Here is a 22,429-nt window from a genome sequence, read left to right as displayed (position 1 = left end):
ATGGCCTCATCGTTACTGTAAATAATATCCAACAGACTTTAAAGGCAGTGTGGGTTTTTATTTGAAACATGGTGAAAGGTTGCAGTGGCTGGCCAGTTAGAAAAATGCCGATACTAACCTAACGGCATTAGAGTGTGGGAAAATTGTCTATGGCCGTTTTTTTTTGCGAATACGTAAGGAAAAACCGTGGGCAAGGATTTTCCAATAACGTTGGGATCACTAGCGGTTCAGTATAATGGTATTTTTTATTAGACATTGTTAAATTAAACCAAGGTAAACACTGTTCTTTTCATTACAAATACGAGGAAATTAGAAAGACATTTTTTATATTATGCGTTTATCATATACTTAGCACTTTGCCCTAGGCTTCTACATTCAGCCATCTACCGACCTAGGTATTCCTACCACCAATCATTAAGTTTTATTGTGATAGTATTATAATGACTCCAGTGTACCTAACTATTTAATCTATTACTCCATATTTCGTAGAGATATTCTGCCCTTTTACACCTACTATTATCGTTAGAAATAAGAAATTCAGAGCAAAATTAAATACTTAACCAAAGTATCAACTTAGACTTAGCGGATATCAAATTACGGTGGTTGAGCTTTAAGTTTTTTACACGTCTACCTTTAGGTAATCGACTAAATCAAGTATTATACCACATTAATTCCTAATTTAACCGATTAGGTCAGCCATGCACGCGGGAACCTAAACACGCAGAGATCGACCCATTTCAAATTAAAAATTATAATCAACAACAAAATCTTTCTAAAAGATTGTTCTGAGAAATAAAAAAAACTGAAATTGGCGCGCATTACAACGGGATCTCGGAGGTTTGGGATTTGCAAAAAATACTTATCTGAGAATTCCTGTTATTAAATTATTATTATAAAATGCTGTGTTACATAGTCGCCATCATGAGAAACCTCTTGGACCAACACTTATGGGGCAGTCTGGAGTCTGGACAACCAATGGCTACGTCATCATCATCAGCTCCGAAGGATTCCTTACGAGTTTGTGTGAAACTTGCGAAATTGATGACGATTTTTTTTACTCAAATAAGCATAAGCACTTGCATTGAAAAAAATCCTCCTTCCACTAACGTAACACGTTACACATACCAATGGAACTTTTTCATTGCTCGCGTGAATGTATTTTCGTAACAATACCAATCATTTTTGATTTGAAAGAAAGCTCGCAAAGGCCATCGATCAAAAATACTGACGAACATTTTTTAAACAAAATTCCGACCCTCAAGTCTGGTACCCCTTCAATCCCTTCACATAAAGTCGACGACGCACACTGCAAACCAAATCATACAGACTTCGAATGCACAAACAAAAGTTTCTCAACTACCCGAACCCTTATCTCATCGAGGCAAGGATTAAAATCGAAGTTTAGTTCAAACTTTAGTCGGTTCTGTGTCCTTTATGTTTTTTATGTAGTGATCGAGGGCAAGGAAAGCAGTCCGTAGGCACGTGGAGGGGTCGCGTGGGGTGCTGGGCGGAGCGTGGCGCAGGGCTCAGCGCTCAGTCGAGGCGCGCGCGTCAACGCAAACGTCACGGCTACCCTTCAAACATTCCCGCGCGAATTTTCTTTTGACAGCTGTCAGATTAATTTTTTTCGAGGCTGTGACTTTTCCTCTTTGAGCCTATGTTTTGAGTGATTGTTTCGGGTTTGTCGGTGGATGTGTGCGAGCGAGCAGGGCGACATGGAGAGCCCGGAGGCCGCGGGGCGCCCGCCCCCGCCCCTCGCCCCCGCCGCGCCGCCCAACGGATCCAATAAGATCATCGGAAGGAACATCAATGGCACCAGTAAGTCACCGTTGTGTTGAAAATTTCAGGAAATAGCGTTTTTCGTTACACGTAAAATAAACTTTCTAATTATTGTTTTCAAAGAAATGTCGGAGATCTGAAAGCTTTTATTATGTTCATTAATAATAGCTTAGTCTATATTTTGAAGTTTTTCGCATTACTTTCAAAACTGGTACTAGTAGGAACATGGAAGTAGGTATAAGTAGTTCAAACCATCATAGTTAGGATAGGAGCCTACCAACCTAAGAATACCGTTAATCCTCCAAAAATTTTATACTTGTTAATCTGTAAGCACCAATTTGGTAAATAAGTAATTCATAATTATTTCAGGTTTGAATAAAAAAAACTTGTTCTAAAATAATAATATTCAGAATTTCCGTCAGAATACCTATACACTACTTAGCTATAACTGTAAGCAATGATAACCTTGAACGTTTTATTTATCATAAATTCATAAACTCCTGTACTAATAATAGCTCTCTGTAGTACCTATATACCTTACTACTAAGCAAGCACCTAGGTACTTCAATATCAATCCAAGTCTTGTCTACAAAAACTGAACCCCCTGCTAATACCGCGAAGCGATTTCGTACCTACCTTTTTACTCGCGCGTAGTACGAACAAACACATGCACTGGGAATCGAACCCGGTCCACCGGTAATTTGTGTTTTTCTAACCATCGCCCCGTCCTCTTTGTCTTGACGACGTTTTTTGCAACACTGCAACTTAATGTTGGTGTAGCGCGACCGGCCGCGCTTGATTGTTGATCTGGATATCTGCGGCCTTAGATTAACAATATACGAATGAGATGGTGTGTCATATACTAAAACACAGCATAAAACTGTCCGCATTTTGTTTACTGCCAAACCGTTTTAAGTTCAACCTAATGACAATTCAATTAATTATGTCACAAATCTTTGAACCGAACTAATTCAAAATAAGAGCGCAGTGGTAGAACTCGGGTATTATTTACATAGGTATTTATTTAATCAGCGCCCCTGTCAATAACTTTAGAAACTAAGGCCTGGGTCTCCTATTTTATGCTATATGCGGCGTCCGACTTTGACGTAAACGTTTTGATCAACGTCCCATGGCCTACCTACGGCGTCTACGCGCCAACGTCGGCGTGTGAGGGAGACCGCATCAGTACATTCCTATAGTGAGCATCGTGACGCGGCCTACGGCGTGACGCTGGACGCGACCTACGGCGTAAATAGGAGACCCGGGCCTAAAAAAAACGCTTACAAACTCCAGTGAACCGCCTATCAAATTACTATCGACTAGAATCGTCAAATATTCGTAGTTCGCACACTTAATAAATTGTTACATGATTCGGGAGTATCAAGACTACGCGATCCCGCTACACCCCGCGTTACAGGCGCGACGACAAAAAACCGCCAGTCTTGACTGAAGGTGGAAAAACCGTGGAAAATAATGAAAAACTACTTTCGCACTGAACGAGCTGACGACGCAAAAACACAGCTGATCTCAGCACGCGAAACTAATGCAAAACGTATAACTATTATTATTATTCTATGTAGGTATAGTAGGAAGGGTACGGAGGTTTCTACGCTACGGAAATCATTACACTTTTAGTGGACATGTTTTTTTTATTTTGTTTTTTTAAGTATACATCTGTACATCGTGTATAAATAAACATAATATGCTTAGATCTTAAAAACTACACAACAGATTTTGATGCGTTTTTATATAATACGTAGTTTGTGTTTAGTAATGGGTTTGTTTTTAGGTAGATATTTGGGAGTTTTCAGGGGCCCTCTCGCGAAGTCTAAACGAAATACCTAACTTTTACGAAGTAATTAGTGTCCAATAAAGTTAAATTCAATATATTATGGTTGTCAAAATGGAACAAAGATCAGCAAGTCACGCGCTCCTGAAAAATTAACGGCTTCTTAGGACACCTGAACGTGTCATTCATAATGACCTTCTATTCATTTATTAGGTACTTACCTATATATTATCTGTAATACGGTTTATTTAGAACAAATTCTAATGATGTCTTCTAAGGTGGGTGTGAAACCCTGAGTCCACGGTTGTAGTTCTATGGATCTAACTAACTTGTTATTCAGTCAAGTTGAATATTTTTGCCGTAGGACGAAGAAAAACAAATGTCTTCATTTAAAATGTCAACTCTTTAACATAACCAAGTATGAAATCTACATAATATGGAGATTCCCGCGAATTTTTATACACGCCTTATGGATATTATATGCACTGGACACAGAAATATATGCAGCCAGTGCTATATCTTGATGTATGGAGAGAAAAACTTACCGTGGCTTACTTAATCGAGGGATTTCAAAAAATATAAAATGTTTCCTTCGCAAACACTGCAATGCAATGCATGTTTGCTTTTTTACTCATTTTATTAGCATAGACTCTTCATCATACGATGAAAGGAAAGACATTATTCTTCCTTTTTATTTCGCGCCAAACCACCCTCGCATAGTCATAGACAATAACTTCTTTCAGTTTTATTCAATTTAAATAAAGAACGAGATTTACGCAAAGATGCGTTTAAAAAGCAAATATTTTTTACAGCAGCAGCGGTCTTTTTAACCGAACTCCTTTCTCGAGTTAGCTTATTCTACAATGCCAGTGTGTGAATATGCAAATCATTGTTAATTGTCTTGCTGTAGACGTGTTTTTTGCTCTGCTTGTAATGTTGTTTGTCCGTTCGTGTTTTTATTCAACTCTTCTCGGGTTGTGGTGATGCATCTGTCATTTACGATATTAAAAACGGTTTTTGTTTTGAACATTCCCTATCTTACGTCTTATTTTTATGGCGGCGACGACAAGAACTGTTAACTAGGTAATGCCAAAATTATCTTACAGATGTCGGAGTGCAATTAGTCTGTCCCACTTTGTATTGGAAATTGTTATTTTTTAAATTAGCAGTCATTAAACTCGGTGTGAAGCAAAAACTGCGTACATTGATGAAGCTGATGCAGTAAGACGGAATTAAATGTTTTTAAACGATATCTTGTGGAGGTTCTGCATTTAGCCGCATGTGGTAAATACTCACTAGCGGCACATGAAGTCGTATGCTCCTGAAAATAGAGTTCACATTACCTGTCCGGTTTTGGTCGCCCGTACGACCGATATTGCGACGCTGAATTTTCATGAGTACAATATTTATTAAGTTGACGCCATTAAGGCGAGCCGCAGAACTCTTTCCATATTCCCTTTATTTATCTTGCAAAAACCGTCGTCGGCTCTGACGTACCTTTATATCGAATTGGAGGGTTTTTTATCTGTGTTAATTCCGCAGATAATGGCCAGAGTCAAATGGCGGTGGCGGTAAGAAACACCTGGAATTTCAGCGATGCCCGCACACTCTTTTAGCCGGGGTTTTTTGCTCGGACAAGTTTCGGCGGCGATTTTTTTGCCGGACCCGATGAAAACCGTAATGGCATTTTATCGTGCATAAGAGCGGGCGGAATCATTAATTATTTATAATAAGCGGCTAGCACTGAATCGGTCGCCATTTTGTTTTATATAATAAAATGCATCTGCGCGCGTTTTTTCGCGCGGCTATTTTTACGCGCGCTTTTCGGCTGCTGTAGTGTTGCGCGATGCGGCTGGAGGTTGCATTTCGTTGTTGGAATTGTTTTTATAGCTTGGGTTAGCTTTCAAACAGACTTCAGGCATGAAATTAAATTTAAAAAGCTTTAGTAGGTACTTATACTTACTTTGTATAATAAAATTATGGAGATCAAGAACTCGATCAGCTCATGTGCACTGAATGTGCTTAGTTGTTGACGATTTGTGGCTGTTCCGAGGACCCTTTATTTCCACCTCTCAGGTCTGTCAATGTTTTCCAAATTATTTAGATACTAGGTATCTTTCCGATCTCACTTCAAATCTGGTACTTACCTAAATACCTTACTAGATATTACATTAATTATTACATTAGCTATAGGTATTATTATTTCGATGTTTCAAAAGTACGATTTTTTATTATATATCGAGTTGTTAAAATTACGAACTTCGAAGTTTTAATATTCCGAAAATACAAATTCTTGAATGTTTCTTAGTGAACAAGAAATAGTCATCTATTAGGAATAGTGTGTTTATTAACAGCATAATCCGTATACAAACATTTTTTTTAAGCTAAATTATATGAAACGCTACGCTCCGCTTCGCTGCGCTCCGCTTTGTATTTCGATATCTATGTGCACCTATGTAACACGCTCCTCCTCGCTTTGCTCATATAAGTTCAGTTGGGTAGGTACTTACCTACTTATATTTTATTGTTTTTATAACTAAACTTACCAAAATTGATGTGAAATCAAATTAATAATGCCATGATGATGGCGTCGTAGTACTCCGGAAGCATAACACAGTTTAAAATAAAATACCATTAACAAAAACAAATAAAACGTAGTAAAACGACACCAAAATAATGGATACAAAACCAACACATGTCACTTCCGAATCGTTAAATCTCAAAATCAAGTTAAGCAAAGCAACCCTTCCGAAAAAATAAAAATGACAGCCAGCCTCATCCGCAATGACCCAAGCGGACAATTAAAAAGAAATAAAACAAATCCTTCTTCAATGCCATAAAAAGAGCGGGAAAATGAACAACTGACGTTTTACTTTTTTTTTCAATGTCGTCTAACAGGTGGCAAAGGGTGAATGGTTAAGATGATGACTAATATACCTTAATGCGTATTCCTGGGTTAGAGAAAGCGTGAAAAACGGACAGACACCACGTCTAAACATGTGTTGCGGTCGTTAATTAATTATATCGGGGATGAAATTGAAAGTTACCCCTTTCTTGTGGCAATGGCTCGCTGGATAAATAGTACATCTAATTAATTTAAATAAGATAAGTAATATTTAACGCTGTCTACAAACGAGAAATATTGTGGAATGTGTGAATGAGATATTGCCAAGTGAAGATACTTTTGCGCCATTTTACGAAATTGACAAAAGTTAAGAAATATAATAATTACTGTTCAACAGTGCTGACTGAATTTAGTGTACTTATAACTAATTCAAATAAATCTAGTCTGAGCCAATAATTACATGAAAAAATTATGAAACAATATTGAATTCTAATTAGAAACTATTTTGTACGAGTATAACCTACTGTACTGTATACAGAGGTCAGCAGAGCTTCGCAGCAAAGCTCACATATTTTTTGTAATTTAGGTTCATAACATAGGGTTTTTTAAAGCGAATTGAAACTCATGGGGAAAAGCTAGTATGTACATAGCCTACCTACCCAATAAAAGTGTTTATGAAGTGATGTCGATCATTTTAATAAGCTATGTATTAGTAACATCTGCCTCCGCAGCTGGACAACCGATAATGTAGATAGTACTCGACCAGCAACGAATATTAAATCAAAGCTGACCGTGCGATGACGTGAGGTGGCTGTTTCTTTGTTTATTATAAATGTATGTCGGTAATGGGTACATTGACCTGACTTCGCTTGAGTATTGATAAAATTTCGCCCTGTAATTAGTTACTTAGGTAGTATAATTTTACTACCAGGGTTGTTAATGATGTAGGTAAGTACTTAAATGTACATTTTTAATTAGTTACTCAAAAGAAGGGAAGATAGCTTTTTGGCTACTTCGGCTACTTTATACTACCACACTTTCGGTGGTATTAAAAGTTAATCTACGCCCCCATGCAATGGGAACACATTTTTTAAACTCATCATTCGACAAACATAATCGAATTCAAGTTACCTATTTCGATTTGAGGGCAAACTGTTGAAATATTATTCTCATTTACTTATAAAACTTTTATACCTACCGCCGTTTCTTGTGAATCGAACGAAGCAAACTTAAAATAGGTTGTTAGGCAGTATTCAAGTTAATTCCAAGTTGGCCAACCTAATAAAAACACGGTTTGTATGATAGGTGTTTCTTTCGTCCGAGCCATGCAATACCCGTCGTAGGTATCAGAACTTATAAGTCTTAATGATCATGAGTAACCTCCTTTCGGTTTTGACAAAAAACTGGCCTCTTCCCCGATGGAATCAACCTTCGTGGTGCAAAAACTCGCGCCAAGTCGATGAGTAAAAAAATATGACCCAGATTATAAAATCATTTTAAATTAACCTTTAGAACGGTTCCTTTTAACGATGATACAAACATACTAACACATACTTACAGTGCCACAAACTTATCTGTTCCGGTGACAGCTCACATAAATGTCTAATATTTCTTAATTTTATAAGATTTTAAGTTTGCTCGTATTGTTAATTCGCTCTTGCGGTGTTAATAAACCCATCTAATCTTAAAAAATATACAATTCATAAGTAATGAGATATTATGTATCATGCAATTTAGTTCGCTCTCACCGGAACAGATAAGTTTGTGGCACTGTATATACTTAGGTACCTAATCAAAATTTTATATAAATGCTTATAAATACTAATACGTAATCTACTTACCAATTACAATACGTTCTTTTGTAATAGGGCCTTCATTGGTTTTTTTTTAAATTAAAGGTAGGCTGTATCTGTCAACTCTATCTAAGGCTATTGAAAAAATGAAATGGATATAGGTACTTAAGTAAAATTGTAGGTACTAGATATAAGTAAAAATTGTAATAGATTATAAGGAAAAAGTTGAAAAGATGCTCGAGGAGTTTCTTTCGCCATTTATTTCCTTCTCAATGACGGGGCCTTTGTGAAATGGTGGTAGATGACTATCGACAAATAATTGTAAAATTTTACGTCGATTAAACCATTTGAATTTGAATTTGAATATAGTAGGTATTCGGAAAATTGACTTTCGTAATTTTAATAAATCTGTTGTTTGAAATTTCGTTTATTATACTATTCGTGTTTTTCGCTATTCGGAAACTTAAAATTCCGGATTGTGATTTATTCAGAACTATGAAATTCGTAATTATAAAAATCGTTATTTTCATATTAGTAAAAAAGTAATTCGGAATTCTGTAGTGTACCCTTTTCAACCTCAAGCTTCTCTAAAAAAATATAGGTTACAATTACAATCATCTGTACACTATGATTTTTTCCACTAAACAGTTTTCCTGTAGCAATCTTTTGTTAGTGTCCTGTAGTATTACTTGGTATACGTACCTACACATAAAATCAAAGCAAATAGTCTAGCGTTTTTACGTTCCATAGAGGTCGGCGCGTCAGAAAAACGCGGGAACGACTCCGTTCTATATCTATGGTAGTTTTATAGTTTTTTGTCATCACCTGTGTCTAGGGAACTGAGGGAGAGGGCTTCGAAGAATGATAATAAGAAAAAAACCTAATGAATTTTACCTACCGTGGTGGGAATGTTGTCTGTGATTAGTTTGAAATGATTTGAATAGCAATTGTATTTTATAATAAGTTGATATTAAACAAATAAAAAATTGTTTGCTTCTGTTCTGTTTTATCTTTGAACTGATTCATACAAATACTTGTTACCTAAATTTTGTGATAAATGTTTACGAAAGTGTACCTACCAACCAAAGAAGGTAGCTATAATTTAAATATATTTACTAAGGAAGTTTCGCAAATAATCAATTACTACGATATTATTATATAGTATTTAAACTAAAAAATGTTTAGTAATACCAAAAGTGTAATTAAAAACATCTGCCGTCATAAAACGGGCACAGCAAAGACAAACGGCGTGTTTGAGACACGACAAGAAATAAAAGTTACCAATGAATTAGTTAATTCCACCTTTATCGTGTCGTACCAAGCCCATTTATTATTCATTTCGGGCAATATAACTCTTTTTGTGAAGCCAAGAGCAACTGTCCACTCTCCCTATTCTAAAAGTTTTTGTTCGACCTCCGCACTCATTTTTTGTAATACAGATTTACAAAGATTTAACTAACCTCAAAGGTGGCGCTTCGATCGAATACCACAACCACCCACATATTAACCAACCATTTGATAGTTCCCAATGTCTTCCGTGCAGGATATAATTCTCGCTTGCTCTATTTATTATTCTCACGGAAGAGGATGAATGGGATGGAATCAAAACTTTTTGGTGAAAAAAACACGGAAGGGTTGCCAGTATTAAAATTATAAGTTTGTTTTTCACTGCCCGTAAGGTGCAAGAGATGTGGGAATAAGTGACCCCTCTGCTATTTGTATTTTTTCTTTTCCGGGAAGATGTTTTTAATGGTTTTAATGAGAGGATGTGGAAGGGTGGACAGACAAAAAGTGTAGTTGGTCTGCTGGACCACGGGTGTCCTGTTACGGAATTGTACTCTCGGAATAAAACGGAGGGTTATCTATTTATTAGAAGAAGGGTGCAGCTCTTAATGAACAAGTACAAGATGCGTTTCTCACGATCAGCGGTCATCTGCTTAGAATTTTATTATTCTGTATTTATGCATTTATAATAACGATCCGTTGACTAAATAAAATCGTAATTGAACATAATAATAATATATTGGTAGGTATTTTTTAATGGATACTCGTATAATATTCAACATCAAAACTTGTTAAATTATATTAGTTTAGTACGTATGACTATTACTTAGGCATTACAGAACACGTCGTCTTCTTCTTTAACTTACCTACCTTTCCAATTAAACATAAATACCGTTCGGCAGAAATTAACCCTAACTTTTGAACGCCACACCAGATAGGTAATATTGAAATTTAAAACCGATTTTTTTTAACATGTTGTTGTTATGGATGTTATAAATAAAAATACCGGCAGCAAGTTATTGAACTAAATTGAAAAGCCACAAACAAAACTTACCCTGGAGCGCCACTTAACGCTTTTACACATGTTCCAATAATTTTAACATGTCTAATTGTTACTTGAAGCCCCAGGGGTACCTTACTTAACACCTACACGACGGAAGAAAAAAAAACACTATCTTCGCTTTTTTACTTAAAAAATACCGATCGAAAAAATGTAGGGCGTCTTTCTGTGGTCGGGTTAAAATTGGTTTATTGATGAATGCGTAGGGTTGCCACTTGCCACTTGTATTGTCAATTTACTATAATAATTCTTGAATATCAATCTGAAGATTTATTTATAGACATAAAAAACTTAATATAAATCAGCACCTTGGCGAATTTCCCAAGATCATAGTTCAAAAGTTATCCAGATTTTTTCCGTGTTTCGATTTCCGTTTAACATCTTTACTACTTGGGCTAAATTCTATATACACCTATCTACCTACTACCTAATAATGAATTGTGAATTAATAAAAAGGATTCACTAATAAATATTCATAATACTCTTACTTTATCCAATAAAAGTATTCTTTATTCTAACACCCGCTGCTGGTCCTTCCGCTTCCCAAACCATAGATAGAGAGACTTCCGTTGTTTGTTTTTATTTGGCGCCCGCATCAACCCTAGCGTGGTCGAGCCATCTGTCCTGCCAGTCAGTCAACCCTTTGATGGTAACGGACATTTGGACTCCTTACGTTTGCTTTGTATAATATTGATATTGATAAAGTAGTGTTTGCATTGCACGGTTCTTTATAATTTTAGAAATAAAACTAATTAATTGTTAGATAGATATTCTTTATTTGTACACAAAAACATGCACAACATTACAAAAGAAACTAAATCTTACACTCGTGTACAAATGGCGGTCTTATCGCTTAAAGCGATTTCTTCCAGATAACCTTTGGGTGGAAGGATATTAGATAGTACTGTTTACGTTTAGTCTAGAATTGTAATTCAAATAAGTACTTAAGTAATTATGATTATCTTACCATTGTATTTATTTTAAGATTAAATAGAAATGTTTATTAATAATGATCTCTCTGCCCTGTACGCGTGTGTGCTTTTCATTTTGGCAGGTGTGCAATATTTTAAAGACCAAATGCCTTTTTGTTCTAATCATTTTAATCATGACATAAAATTTTACACAAAAAATGTAATTACTGACTTAGTAATTAAACAAAAAAGATTTTTATGTGAAAAAAATGCTTTATACACATGTCCGTCAGAATATTCTAATTTCTTTATTATATTTGATTAACCCTTCAATCCCGGACTTGTGGGTAGTAATTATGCAACAGATGTATTTCTGATTAATTACAAGAAAAAGTGTTTGGGTCAGCGCCACCTGCCGGTCGAAATCTCGCTTTCATTGTTTGGAAAAAAATATGGTCAAGTCCGAGATTGAAAATCAATGATTGGGCTCCTAATCTTAGACCCATGAATGTATGATTTTTTTAAAGATAGGATTAGATTCCTTAAAAGTACAAAAACATACACAGTACGTATGAGTACTTTTTGTATGAACTGAAATTTTAATCAATGCTATTCGAACTAAAAATAATAATATTAAGATAATATAATTATCTTAATGTGCTTATTTGGATTCAGAAACTTAAACTTACTTAATAAAATGGTAAGTAGGTATTTCTTACAGACCTAAGTGTTAAGTTAGAAAACAAAGATATCCTAAATAATTATCATCCTAAGCTCCTTTTCTGTTGAATCCAATTTTTTTTACACATATTCAATATGTAAATCTACAAGTCATTGTCTTTTAAAAAAGTCGATACAACGGAAGTCATATGGGAATAGGATTCTGATTTTAAAAGTAACGTAATTTAACAACCACTTTGATGAGGTTTGATTACCATATTCCCTGAGATCAACTTTTTTTTTTCTACAACCACCATGTAGATATTCAGCCAGTATTCGCACGGATCAAAGACTTTTTTCTTCTAAAAAGTTTTTTAACCTGCGCGGATTATCTGCTAAATATTCATAACGGAGACAGTATTGCGCATATCAATCACACGGTGCAAGTGCTAAAAAATACCTAATCGTATGCGAGTGCACATCCCGTTCCATTGTTTTCTATCACCGTACTGTCATTAGCGCCTTTTTACCACTGCCAGCGCTGGGAACGGCGATTTTTTGTCACTGCACACTTTATTCAAATGTGAGGCGTTGTACAATAAGCTGTTTTTGTTTATCCGCTAAAGAAATTATTGTATTAAAGATTAAGATATGCGCGGGCATATTCAGCCATAGATAAGAGGGTGAGTTTTTTAAAGACGCTCAGAGAAAGGATCCTCAGATTTCAAGTCGTAATTAGGTTCGTATATTTGATGGTATTTTCGCACGGTGATGTTTGGAAATTGTGGTAAACGAGAAGGTAATTAGAGTGATCATTTTGTTATGATAATTATTGGGTTGATAGTTTGATACCAAAGTTTAACTTCCTCTTTGAGATTAGCTTAATGAACAGCTAGTTATGCACAGTGTTTAATAACCGGTATAATTTTATTTCCGTTGATGTAATATTTTTTTTGGCAATGTTTTATAGTATCGTTGTTAAAAATATGTATTCCTGATCAAACCTATAAGTAGTTAAGTACTTACACTATACAATCTAACCGTGCACATTTCCTCAATGTACTTAGATTATTTTATTACATAAAGTAAGTTAAAATTTTGTCTTTTCTTATAGGTAAGCTTTACTATTTAAAAGTCTATATATTTTGTGTACTTACTTAAATGAAATACTTTTATGATAATTATTTTAGTGTAAGATAAAAAAGTACCCTAAAGAAAAATACAAGACTTTCAAAAGACAAAAAATCTAAGAAACTTTTTTTAGTTACTCTAAAAAACCAACACCGTGGGAGTTAAAAAAAGTTAACACATTTGCATACAAGTATGTAAATTAACTACGTGACCATTTTTAACACAGTAAAACTCTAAAATAAGTAGAAAAAAACAAAGCGGTATAGTGATCGCCCTTTCAGAGCCCTTTGAAGTCCAAAAAACGAAATTTGCATATCCTACTGGCTATTTTTTGCGTGTCAGAGATTATGCTAATATTTTTTTTGGACATCTTGCCGTCTAGTGAGAAAGTTTTTTTTTACAAGTGCAAACTTTTTGCATTAATTATTATAGGGTTCATTTGTTAGAAATGTTTTAGGTTTTAGGAAGAGAAATAGGTAGTTAGTGAAATAATAATTAAAATTAAAATGTCGTAAGTACTTGCTTTAATATTTCCTAAGGGTTTATACATAATTTGTTGGTAACTGTTTAACTGAATAAACGTTAAAATACTAACTTATTAAAATAAAATAATAAATAAGCAATAGAAATGAGAAATTATAATTCTCATAATGTATAAGATACAAACTAACCTACAGTAACTAAATTTAAAACTGCAAAAAATCGCAAATTTATTAAAAACATAATGAAAAAAACATGTACCTAGACAGCCACACCTTTTTTTTCTAAGCACATAACTTTTTTTTACCTGCGGCAGGGGTGGGGCCTACTAGACCAACCCCACATTTTTTTCAACCCGAAAACCTATAGTGCACGCGAGGGGTGGCAACATTTTTTTTTAATGCAGCTACCCGAATCGATAATGTTCCCGCGCAAACATCACATTGGCGCGTATTTGAACCCGTTCCACTAACAAAAGAGTTCCCCCTCTATGTAGAACTTATTCATTAATTTTTTTCGCGTCTAACGTAACGGTTTGAAGCGATTCTTTTCGGTAATAGCTAGGGTTACTTTAAAAAGGGGTTGGTAGTTTTTTTTCGACCATTGTATTTCTCCTCACGCGATTTTCGTTGGTACGAAATTGGTTTGGGGCACGCTACATCGGCCTGCCTACCTAATGCTGCTTTTCGGAAATAGATCGTTACGGAAATGATTTAATTTGATGATATCATAAATTCGTATATATATCCACGGTTGGATAATGCTCAGAATGCACATTGAAGACATAGGTTACATGCATGCTCACGACTATAATCTCCGAAGGTGTAGTCAGAGGTGAATCGCAAGTGAGGCACTCGCTTTTCGCAGTACCTACTTAGGTATATTGTAATATTATTTTGCCCTTTACTTTATATGTCACTGTTTCCTCCACCGTAACAGTACCTACGTGATGTGATTGGACTTCTTGGATTAATTGAAAATAATTCGTTAGTAACTAGGTAAATATGCCAGCATTTGAACACTCGGCCTCGCGAATGAAGACGAGGCTTTATACCTAGATATAAGCCTTATAACACCACGGCTTCTCGAATATACTCACGAGCAATGAAAATGTTCCACTTACAAAATATCGACACCAAAATAGCTGAAAACCAGCGCTATGGTTTATCATAGCACCAAGCTGAGCTAGAACCCGTTTCTGCACCGGGAAGCAACACCCTTGCTCATTTTCCTTTGCCTTTTTTTTAAATTATTTGTTTTATTATTTATTTTTTGTGTTGTTTCCGTGTGTGTGTGAAATAAATGTATTTTCTTTCTTATTTTCTCAAAATGGGGTCATTGCAACTGCTCTCCCGACTACTCCCATACTGCAGACGCCGTCATTATACTAGTCTTTTCCGTTTAGGAGTAATTTGGTGCTATGTCACTGGAACTTTTTCATTGCCCGTGAGTGTATAACCTACATAGTACATATAACTTAAGAATTCAATGACTAACCCTCAAGCTACCAAGTACCAGGCCAGCATAAACTCAAACGTCTCTCCTCATTGCAGTGGTGGTGACGTCAGCGCCGGCCAACGAGGCGGAGTTGCAGCTGTACCGCGTCATGCAGCGCGCCAGCCTGCTCGCCTACTATGATACCCTGTTGGAAATGGGTCAGTATTATTTATTATTTAAAACAATTTTATCATTATAATGAGGTCATCATCATCATTCATCACGACCCATTACGTCCCCACTGCTGGGGCACGGGTCTCCTTCCAATGAAGGAAGGGTTTAGGCCTAGTCCACAACGCTGGCCAAGTGCGGGTTGGTGGACCTCAACACAAGCAAGCTTGTGCTGAGAGAGTTGTCGGGTAAGTGGGCAACCCGACTGTCAGATGTTTTCAAGCCGCCCGGAGGCCTCTGACTAGGCTGCTACTGCTGCCGAAGCAGCAACCGGGACCCACGGCTTAACGTGCCGTCCGAAGCACGAATTAGGTATTTACTTTAGACCGGTCTTTATTTGATTCTTTATTGCACAAATATATATAAATGTACACAAATGAAACCTGACCCCACTCATAAGCTTTGTTATTATGAGAGGAGGGTCAAGTTTCTCTGCCCCTGACCGTACAAAATGTTGACTCAGTTATAAAAGCATTTTCTACCATGTTATACGTAACATTAATAATAACGCCGATCGGATAGTGTTGTCGTTAATGATCCTGACTGCTATGCCGATGGTGCTGAACTCAATCCCCGGTTATTTTATGAAAAACATTGTTTTAGGGTTTTGAGCTTTCTGAGTGTCCTATTGTGTTGTTGTGACAAAGAATATGAATAAGTGTTCATTAAGTAAGTTTCCATTCATAATAAACACATAGGTAGGTATTGTCTTTGTCTCTTAAAGACATGCCATCAGCCAAAACTGGTGTAACCTACTGCTTATTTATCATCGACACCCTAAGAAGATGTCATTGCACAAAATTTACCTAAGTATGTGATTTTACTGTAAAACTTCAAAAATGTCCTTATTATCGAAATTAACATAATTATTTATTAATGTTGTGCGAGTCAAGCCTTATAATATGTCAATTAATTATTTTAACAAAATATTTAGTGCGAATGGTCGAAAATCAGAATTTTAGGTTCCATAAGACTTATCGGACTATTTTAATTTTAATTTCTAAAAAGTCTCAACTTGACGAGTTATTAGATAGGTATGAAAAAGTAAAAGGTGTTTCAATATGGTAATACATTAACTAAGCCCCTAGCTACGCCATAGGAACATCCGAAAAAACACTTTCTCATCATTGCTCGTCCTAAAAATAAAAAACTCATTTTCATAAGCGAAGAAAAAACTGAGCTAGAGAACGGAGCAAGGCGCTCGATGCAAATTTATTTTTTCTTTTTAATTCCGTCAATTACCTCGGCAAGGGTTTTGGCCGGCCTGCCTTTTGTTTTTTTTTCTGCGGCCCCTTCGCAAAATGGTCACGTAACCTCATTTGCATTTTCGCCTAAATTAAATTCGTCTTCGAGTTGCTTTTTTTCATCAAATCACACGTTTTTATTTTCAACAATGATAGTGAAATGTAGTTTGGTTGCGATGGTTTTGCATATTAATGCTGGCCAGGATTTGTTAGTTAGTTGAGGGATGTTTTTTGTCTTGGGAATGTTTGAACTTTCTTGAAGACTTGTTTGACTCGTTCTTAATTTTGAATCATTGTTGTATAGCATCCAAAAAAATACTTACGTAAATCTATTAGTAAGTAGGTATAAATTAATTATTTATGCACATAAAAGTACAGAAAAAATTAATTTGTTTCCTATGTCTTAATTTCAGGTGGCGATGACGTCCAGCAACTATGCGACGCCGGTGAAGAGGAATTCCTCGAAATAATGGCTTTAGTGGGCATGGCGTCCAAGCCGCTGCACGTCAGACGGCTGCAAAAAGCTCTGCAGGAGTGGGTCACCAACCCAGCCCTCTTCCAAATGCCCATAGTCCCCAACCTCTGTCCCACAGAAAACCCCTTCATGCAATGCAACCAAAGACTTTTAAACATGCCAGCGTCAATACCAAATGTTTTACCCAGAACGGTAGCCTCACCAGAGAGTAGTAGACCAATGTACAGTCCGTCCCCCGGAGCTCCTGACAACAGCTGTGGTTCCACCACATCAGCCACCAGTCCTGTACAGAATCAATCGTCAACGTTCACCAAAATAGTCCTTCCCACCTCCCCTGCGCCCACCGCTCCTATTTCGTCCACAGTGACCCGTTCATTTTCTCCTCAAAGCGCGTGTCCGCCAGCCTCAGCTGGATCCAGTCCTTCCTCAGTCACCTCTCCAGTCCAACTCACACCAGTACTCCTAGACGTCCAGGTGTCAAAGCTAGCGGCCGCGGCGGAGAAGTTGAGCAAACATCTGCCGCAGTTGGAGCCGAAGCCGCAGAACACTAAGAAGAAGATGTGCAAGGACTTGGAGCTGGTGATGCAGATGCCGGAGACTGACCCGCGCCGCATGGAGGAGATCAGGAAGTACGCCGCCATCTACGGACGCTTCGACTGCAAGCGGAAGCCGGAGAAACCGCTCACGTTGCATGAGGTAAGGTTTAGGAAATCGTTGTGTGATGATTAAGATCGCAACTAGAAAGTTTAGTCAAGGTGTGCAGAATGATTTATTTTACACTTATCTTGAAACTACGTAACTAGTACAATCCCAAAATACTAATGTGTGAGTAATGTGGCTATGTTGTATTTGTATCTTGTTTATTACATATACCTTATATACCAATTATTTTCTAATAAGAACACTATATCATACATACCTTCCAATAGGATAAGTCTCGTTCTACAAATTAGATTTGAAGTTCTTACATATCTTATTTCCTTTCTAAATTTTGATAGACTATTATTACACCATCCAAGGTATCCATTTTTAATACGTTCTGATGATACCTATCACCATTATGATCAAGACAAGATGATACAGTCATATCAGAATTAAACTCCTCTCTCCCCAAGTGAATAAGAAATTCGTCATCATCAAAACAAGACGACACAATCACATCAGACTCAAACTCCCACCCCCCTTCTCCCCAGGTGATGGTGAACGAGGCAGCCGCGCAGATGTGCCGCTACGTGCCGGCGCTACTTACTCGGAGAGACGAGCTGTTCCCACTAGCGAGGCAGGTGGTCAGGAGAGCCGGCCTGCACTACTCTAAGCATGGGTGAGGAATTACCCTTGACTCCATAAATATCTGCAAATCTATCTGTGGACAGTTATCCCAAAACGGAAATGGCATATGAGCATCCTCGACTGGACATTCAGCGGCTCACGCTAATCAGAATAACATGGATGAATAATTAGACATTACCGATATTGTAGATTTTACCGTCACTCCCATCAGTATATCTGTGATTCTATCGGTGGCCACTAAGGCCGACACGGAAACGGCTTTAAAGTCTCCTCTAGTGTATTGTATCCTCCTTATAAACCTCCAGTCCACGATTGTATCAAATGTAACCAGCCAATCCTTTTAATGACTGACAAACTCACTGTGCATGCCAAAAATACAATCATGATAATTATTATTACCCAATTCCTAATAGAATAAATCTGTCTCCTTCCAGCCTCCCTCCCACGGCTTCAACGGGCTCCGACCGAGACGACGACGAGGCGCCGAGCAAGCGGCCGCGGCAGGTCCCGCACACCACTCATGTAGACCTCACCGACTAACATACTGGTGGACTAACATATAACACCGCTCGTGTAGACCTCACTGACTAACAGACTGGTGGACTAACAGATAGCACCACTCATGTAGACCTCACTGACTAACAGACTGGTGGACTAACACATAACACCACTCATGTAGACCTCACCGACTAACAGACTGGTGGACTAACAGATAGCACCACTCATGTAGACCTCACCGACTAACAGACCGGTGGACAAGGCCTAAAGGACATGGACTAACACATAACGCCAGTCATGTAGAACGTAGAACTCACTAACTAAAAACTAGTGCGGAGCTGTATCGTACCGTGTTGGGCATTAACGTACCAATGGACTAATACTTGACCTTCACTATGCATACCTTCTTTAATCAGTGGTTTATGGACTAATATAACTTAATCCACATAGGGCTTACCACTAATTTTATGGTACGGCCATGGTTATTCTCAAAATGGTGTACCTAGCATTTAGCTCAAAGACAATAGTTACGTCTTTTTTTTTAAATTAATTAATCTGTTGAAATGATTTGTGGACCTATGAAATTTTAAGTATTCTTATTAGGTTCACAGATATTACAACGGTTAAAGCAATTTCTAGTTAGAGAAAAAATATAAATAAGCGTGGGCGTAAGACTTTTCCTTGCGGTGCCCCTATTTAGAATCTCATCAGAAGACCGTCCTATTTCCTATTTGTTTTCTTGGATATACTTATATTGTAGTATTCATAGTATTGTAATTAAATCTTTCAAATTAGACAATATAGTATTGCTTATTATGATTAAGGTAAGCATGAAAATCAGAATCAAAAGCCTATGTACAATATATTATTCTTTTGCAACTTTTATTTCCTATGCTTTTACTAACAGGTTTGGTATTCTTTCGGTAAGTAGAAACACATTTTAATTTTACTTTTAGTTCTTGCATCTGTACTTAATTTGCATGCTGATTATATTTAGTTAAGTATCTTATTAAATATTGGTACTTAGCCATATCTAATGTTACTAAACACAAGTTTCCCAATTCTTAACAGTGACCGAAATAAGTAGACATGACAATCAAAACTGCTTATATTTAACGTTAAACAGCACTCATAACATCTCAGAAATTAAACCTAGAACTCCTTATTATGAAACGAATACTAAAGATAGTTCTAGTTTAGAACCGGCTTCAGACTACTGATATGTGTGAAATTTCTGGATTACAACCGGTTCTAAACCAAAATAATCTTTAGTCTCCTTTTTCTTATAAGGCATGGTATACTGTTCATAATTCCAATGCCTTGTCTGATTGTGATTTCATATTACAGGAAAGTGAGGAGGGAAATGGCCCGGATACAGCGAAAAACAATTCTAACCACGGGTATGTGCCAGTGTACCCAAGTGTACCTACCTATTGTACCTACAGATACACAAAACAAAACTTACCTACAAACAAAACATACCTACAGATATACAGAAAACAAAACTTTGTATTGCGAGATAAGTAAAATATTACTTATCTCGCAATACAAAGTTTTGTTTTCTGTATATCTGTATTATGTTTTATAAAAAAATGATACTATTATGTTTATAACTTCTTCACGTCAAAATGGCTGAACCGATACTAATGAAAGGTATGGAGTTAGCTGACACCCTGGATTAAATAAATAAACACATAGGCTACTTTTTATCGCGGAATTCCCACAGTAAAACTTTTTAAGGCGAAGGCAAGCTCGCGGGAACAGCTGGTAAATAATATTCATGTGTATTCCAGGTGGTGGGGCGTGAAAGTGGAGAGCGACGATGCGGATTCACGCTGCTCCTACTCCAGCATCAGCACGCCGCCGCTTGTAAGTACTACTTGAGAATCGGAATTGCTACTTGAGAATTTGTATTTACTGCTTTAGAATCGATGTTACAACTTCTTGACATACTTACGAAGTCACCAAATAATCACATAAAGACCCATCTCGTCCCCACTGCTGGGGCAAAGGTCTCTTTCCAATGAAGGAATGGTTTTCGTTCCTGGATCTCCACAAAGCAACTCATATTTTGTGCATCCGAGACTTCTTGCAAACGCATTACTACTTAAGAATCTTTTGTCATCAAAAGTATCCTGATTAAAAGAGCTACGAATTTTGATAAGGATCCTAATCAAAGTTTTTAAAAGACTGTAAGAAAAGAATTTCTACCTACAGTCCTAGACCTAGAATAAGCATAAAGCAACAAAAAATACCTTATTTACTCAATATAGAAATAAAAAAATATAACATTATTAACCTTCCTCAACAGGACACAGAAGAGTCCCGCCCTCAAGTAGTAGCGGCCCGAGGAGACAGCATCATAGCCGTCGCCAACCCCGCCCTGCAGCCCGCCGCGCCGCACCCGGCTAGGAACCACTCCAACTGACCTGATGATGAAGAGGACATACCAGGGGATATCCACGGCGATTTCATGATTGATGGGACGTGTAGACTTTGACTACATTGATAAAGTTGTCAGGCGTCCCGGTCTGTGCTATTCCAACTGCCGTGATGATGAAGATAACTTGTATAACACATAACAGATATATTCTATTCTATTCTGATAGGGGGTGAAGTTCCTGTACGTGGCTCTCTCGAGTGGAACCTTTGTACATATCCCCTTGATTTCAGCTCAGCCAGCCTAGCTCCCGAGTAAACTGGAGCAGCTAGCCTGGATGTTGTCATAGCTGAGATAGGCGCTCTGTTGGTCCAAGAATAGATAATCTTGTTTCTGTAGTAGGTGGACAAGCTAACAGAATATGTTCAACCGTTTCATCTACTTCCTTACATGTCCTACATAAGGGACTAGTTGAGTAGCATCATAACAGACATAACATACCTACTAATAAAGTAAAACACAGCAAAATTTAAAATACAAGTTAAGTTTGATGTCAAAAGTGCTTTGGATATAGATGATGATGATTGTGATAAAAAATATGAACATTCAAATGACAGATTGTTTACTAAAATTATTGTTAATATTTTCTTGTATCATGAAAATAAAATTCACTAGTTTCATACAATCCGTCATAATAATAATAATGGATGAGTAATAAAATAAGGTCTATATAATCTAATTAGAAATGTAGGTTTCACCATCCAAAAATTTCATCCATAGGTACTTAAAGCATCGGTGAGAAATTAGCTCTAAAGCAACATCATGATTACAACTTATTTGTTTTTGTGCCATCCTTATCATCACCATCATCATCTGATACTCCATACAGTGCCCAATCCTCATTTCAGTCAACCGGATGATTATCAAATCAAAGTAACAAATATTTTTCAGTTTTCTTAGAGGATCAGTTATTTATTCTGGGTCAAAGAAACCTGACTCATCTAAGAGGGGTCAGCTTTGTTTGCCCCGACTGTACTACAGTGCTACTTAGGCGTTCCATTAAATATTGTATTTAATTTTGGATACTTAGATATGTATTGCTTAAAATTATAAATACTATGTAAATATGAAATATGAAGCCA

The 22,429-nt window shown here is 36.8% G+C and overlaps 1 protein-coding gene across 1 annotated transcript; it reads left to right on the top strand.

The window, feature by feature from the left end:
- The first annotated feature begins 1,448 nt into the window (after positions 1-1,448).
- LOC105386394 (NGFI-A-binding protein homolog) lies at positions 1,449-21,602 on the top strand. The gene is made up of 8 exons (XM_011556951.3): positions 1,449-1,818; positions 15,286-15,387; positions 17,058-17,815; positions 18,313-18,440; positions 18,844-18,913; positions 20,255-20,307; positions 20,701-20,776; positions 21,219-21,602. Exons 1-8 carry the CDS (start codon positions 1,692-1,694, stop codon positions 21,333-21,335), a joined length of 1,431 nt encoding a protein of 476 aa, XP_011555253.3. The 5' UTR covers positions 1,449-1,691; the 3' UTR covers positions 21,336-21,602.
- The last annotated feature ends 827 nt before the right edge of the window (positions 21,603-22,429 follow it).

The sequence above is a fragment of the Plutella xylostella genome, chromosome 7, assembly GCF_932276165.1.
Source record: "Plutella xylostella chromosome 7, ilPluXylo3.1, whole genome shotgun sequence".
Lineage (NCBI taxonomy): Eukaryota > Metazoa > Arthropoda > Insecta > Lepidoptera > Plutellidae > Plutella > Plutella xylostella.
Note: the sequence above shows the minus strand (reverse complement) of the source record. Positions and strands in the feature narration are given on the sequence as shown.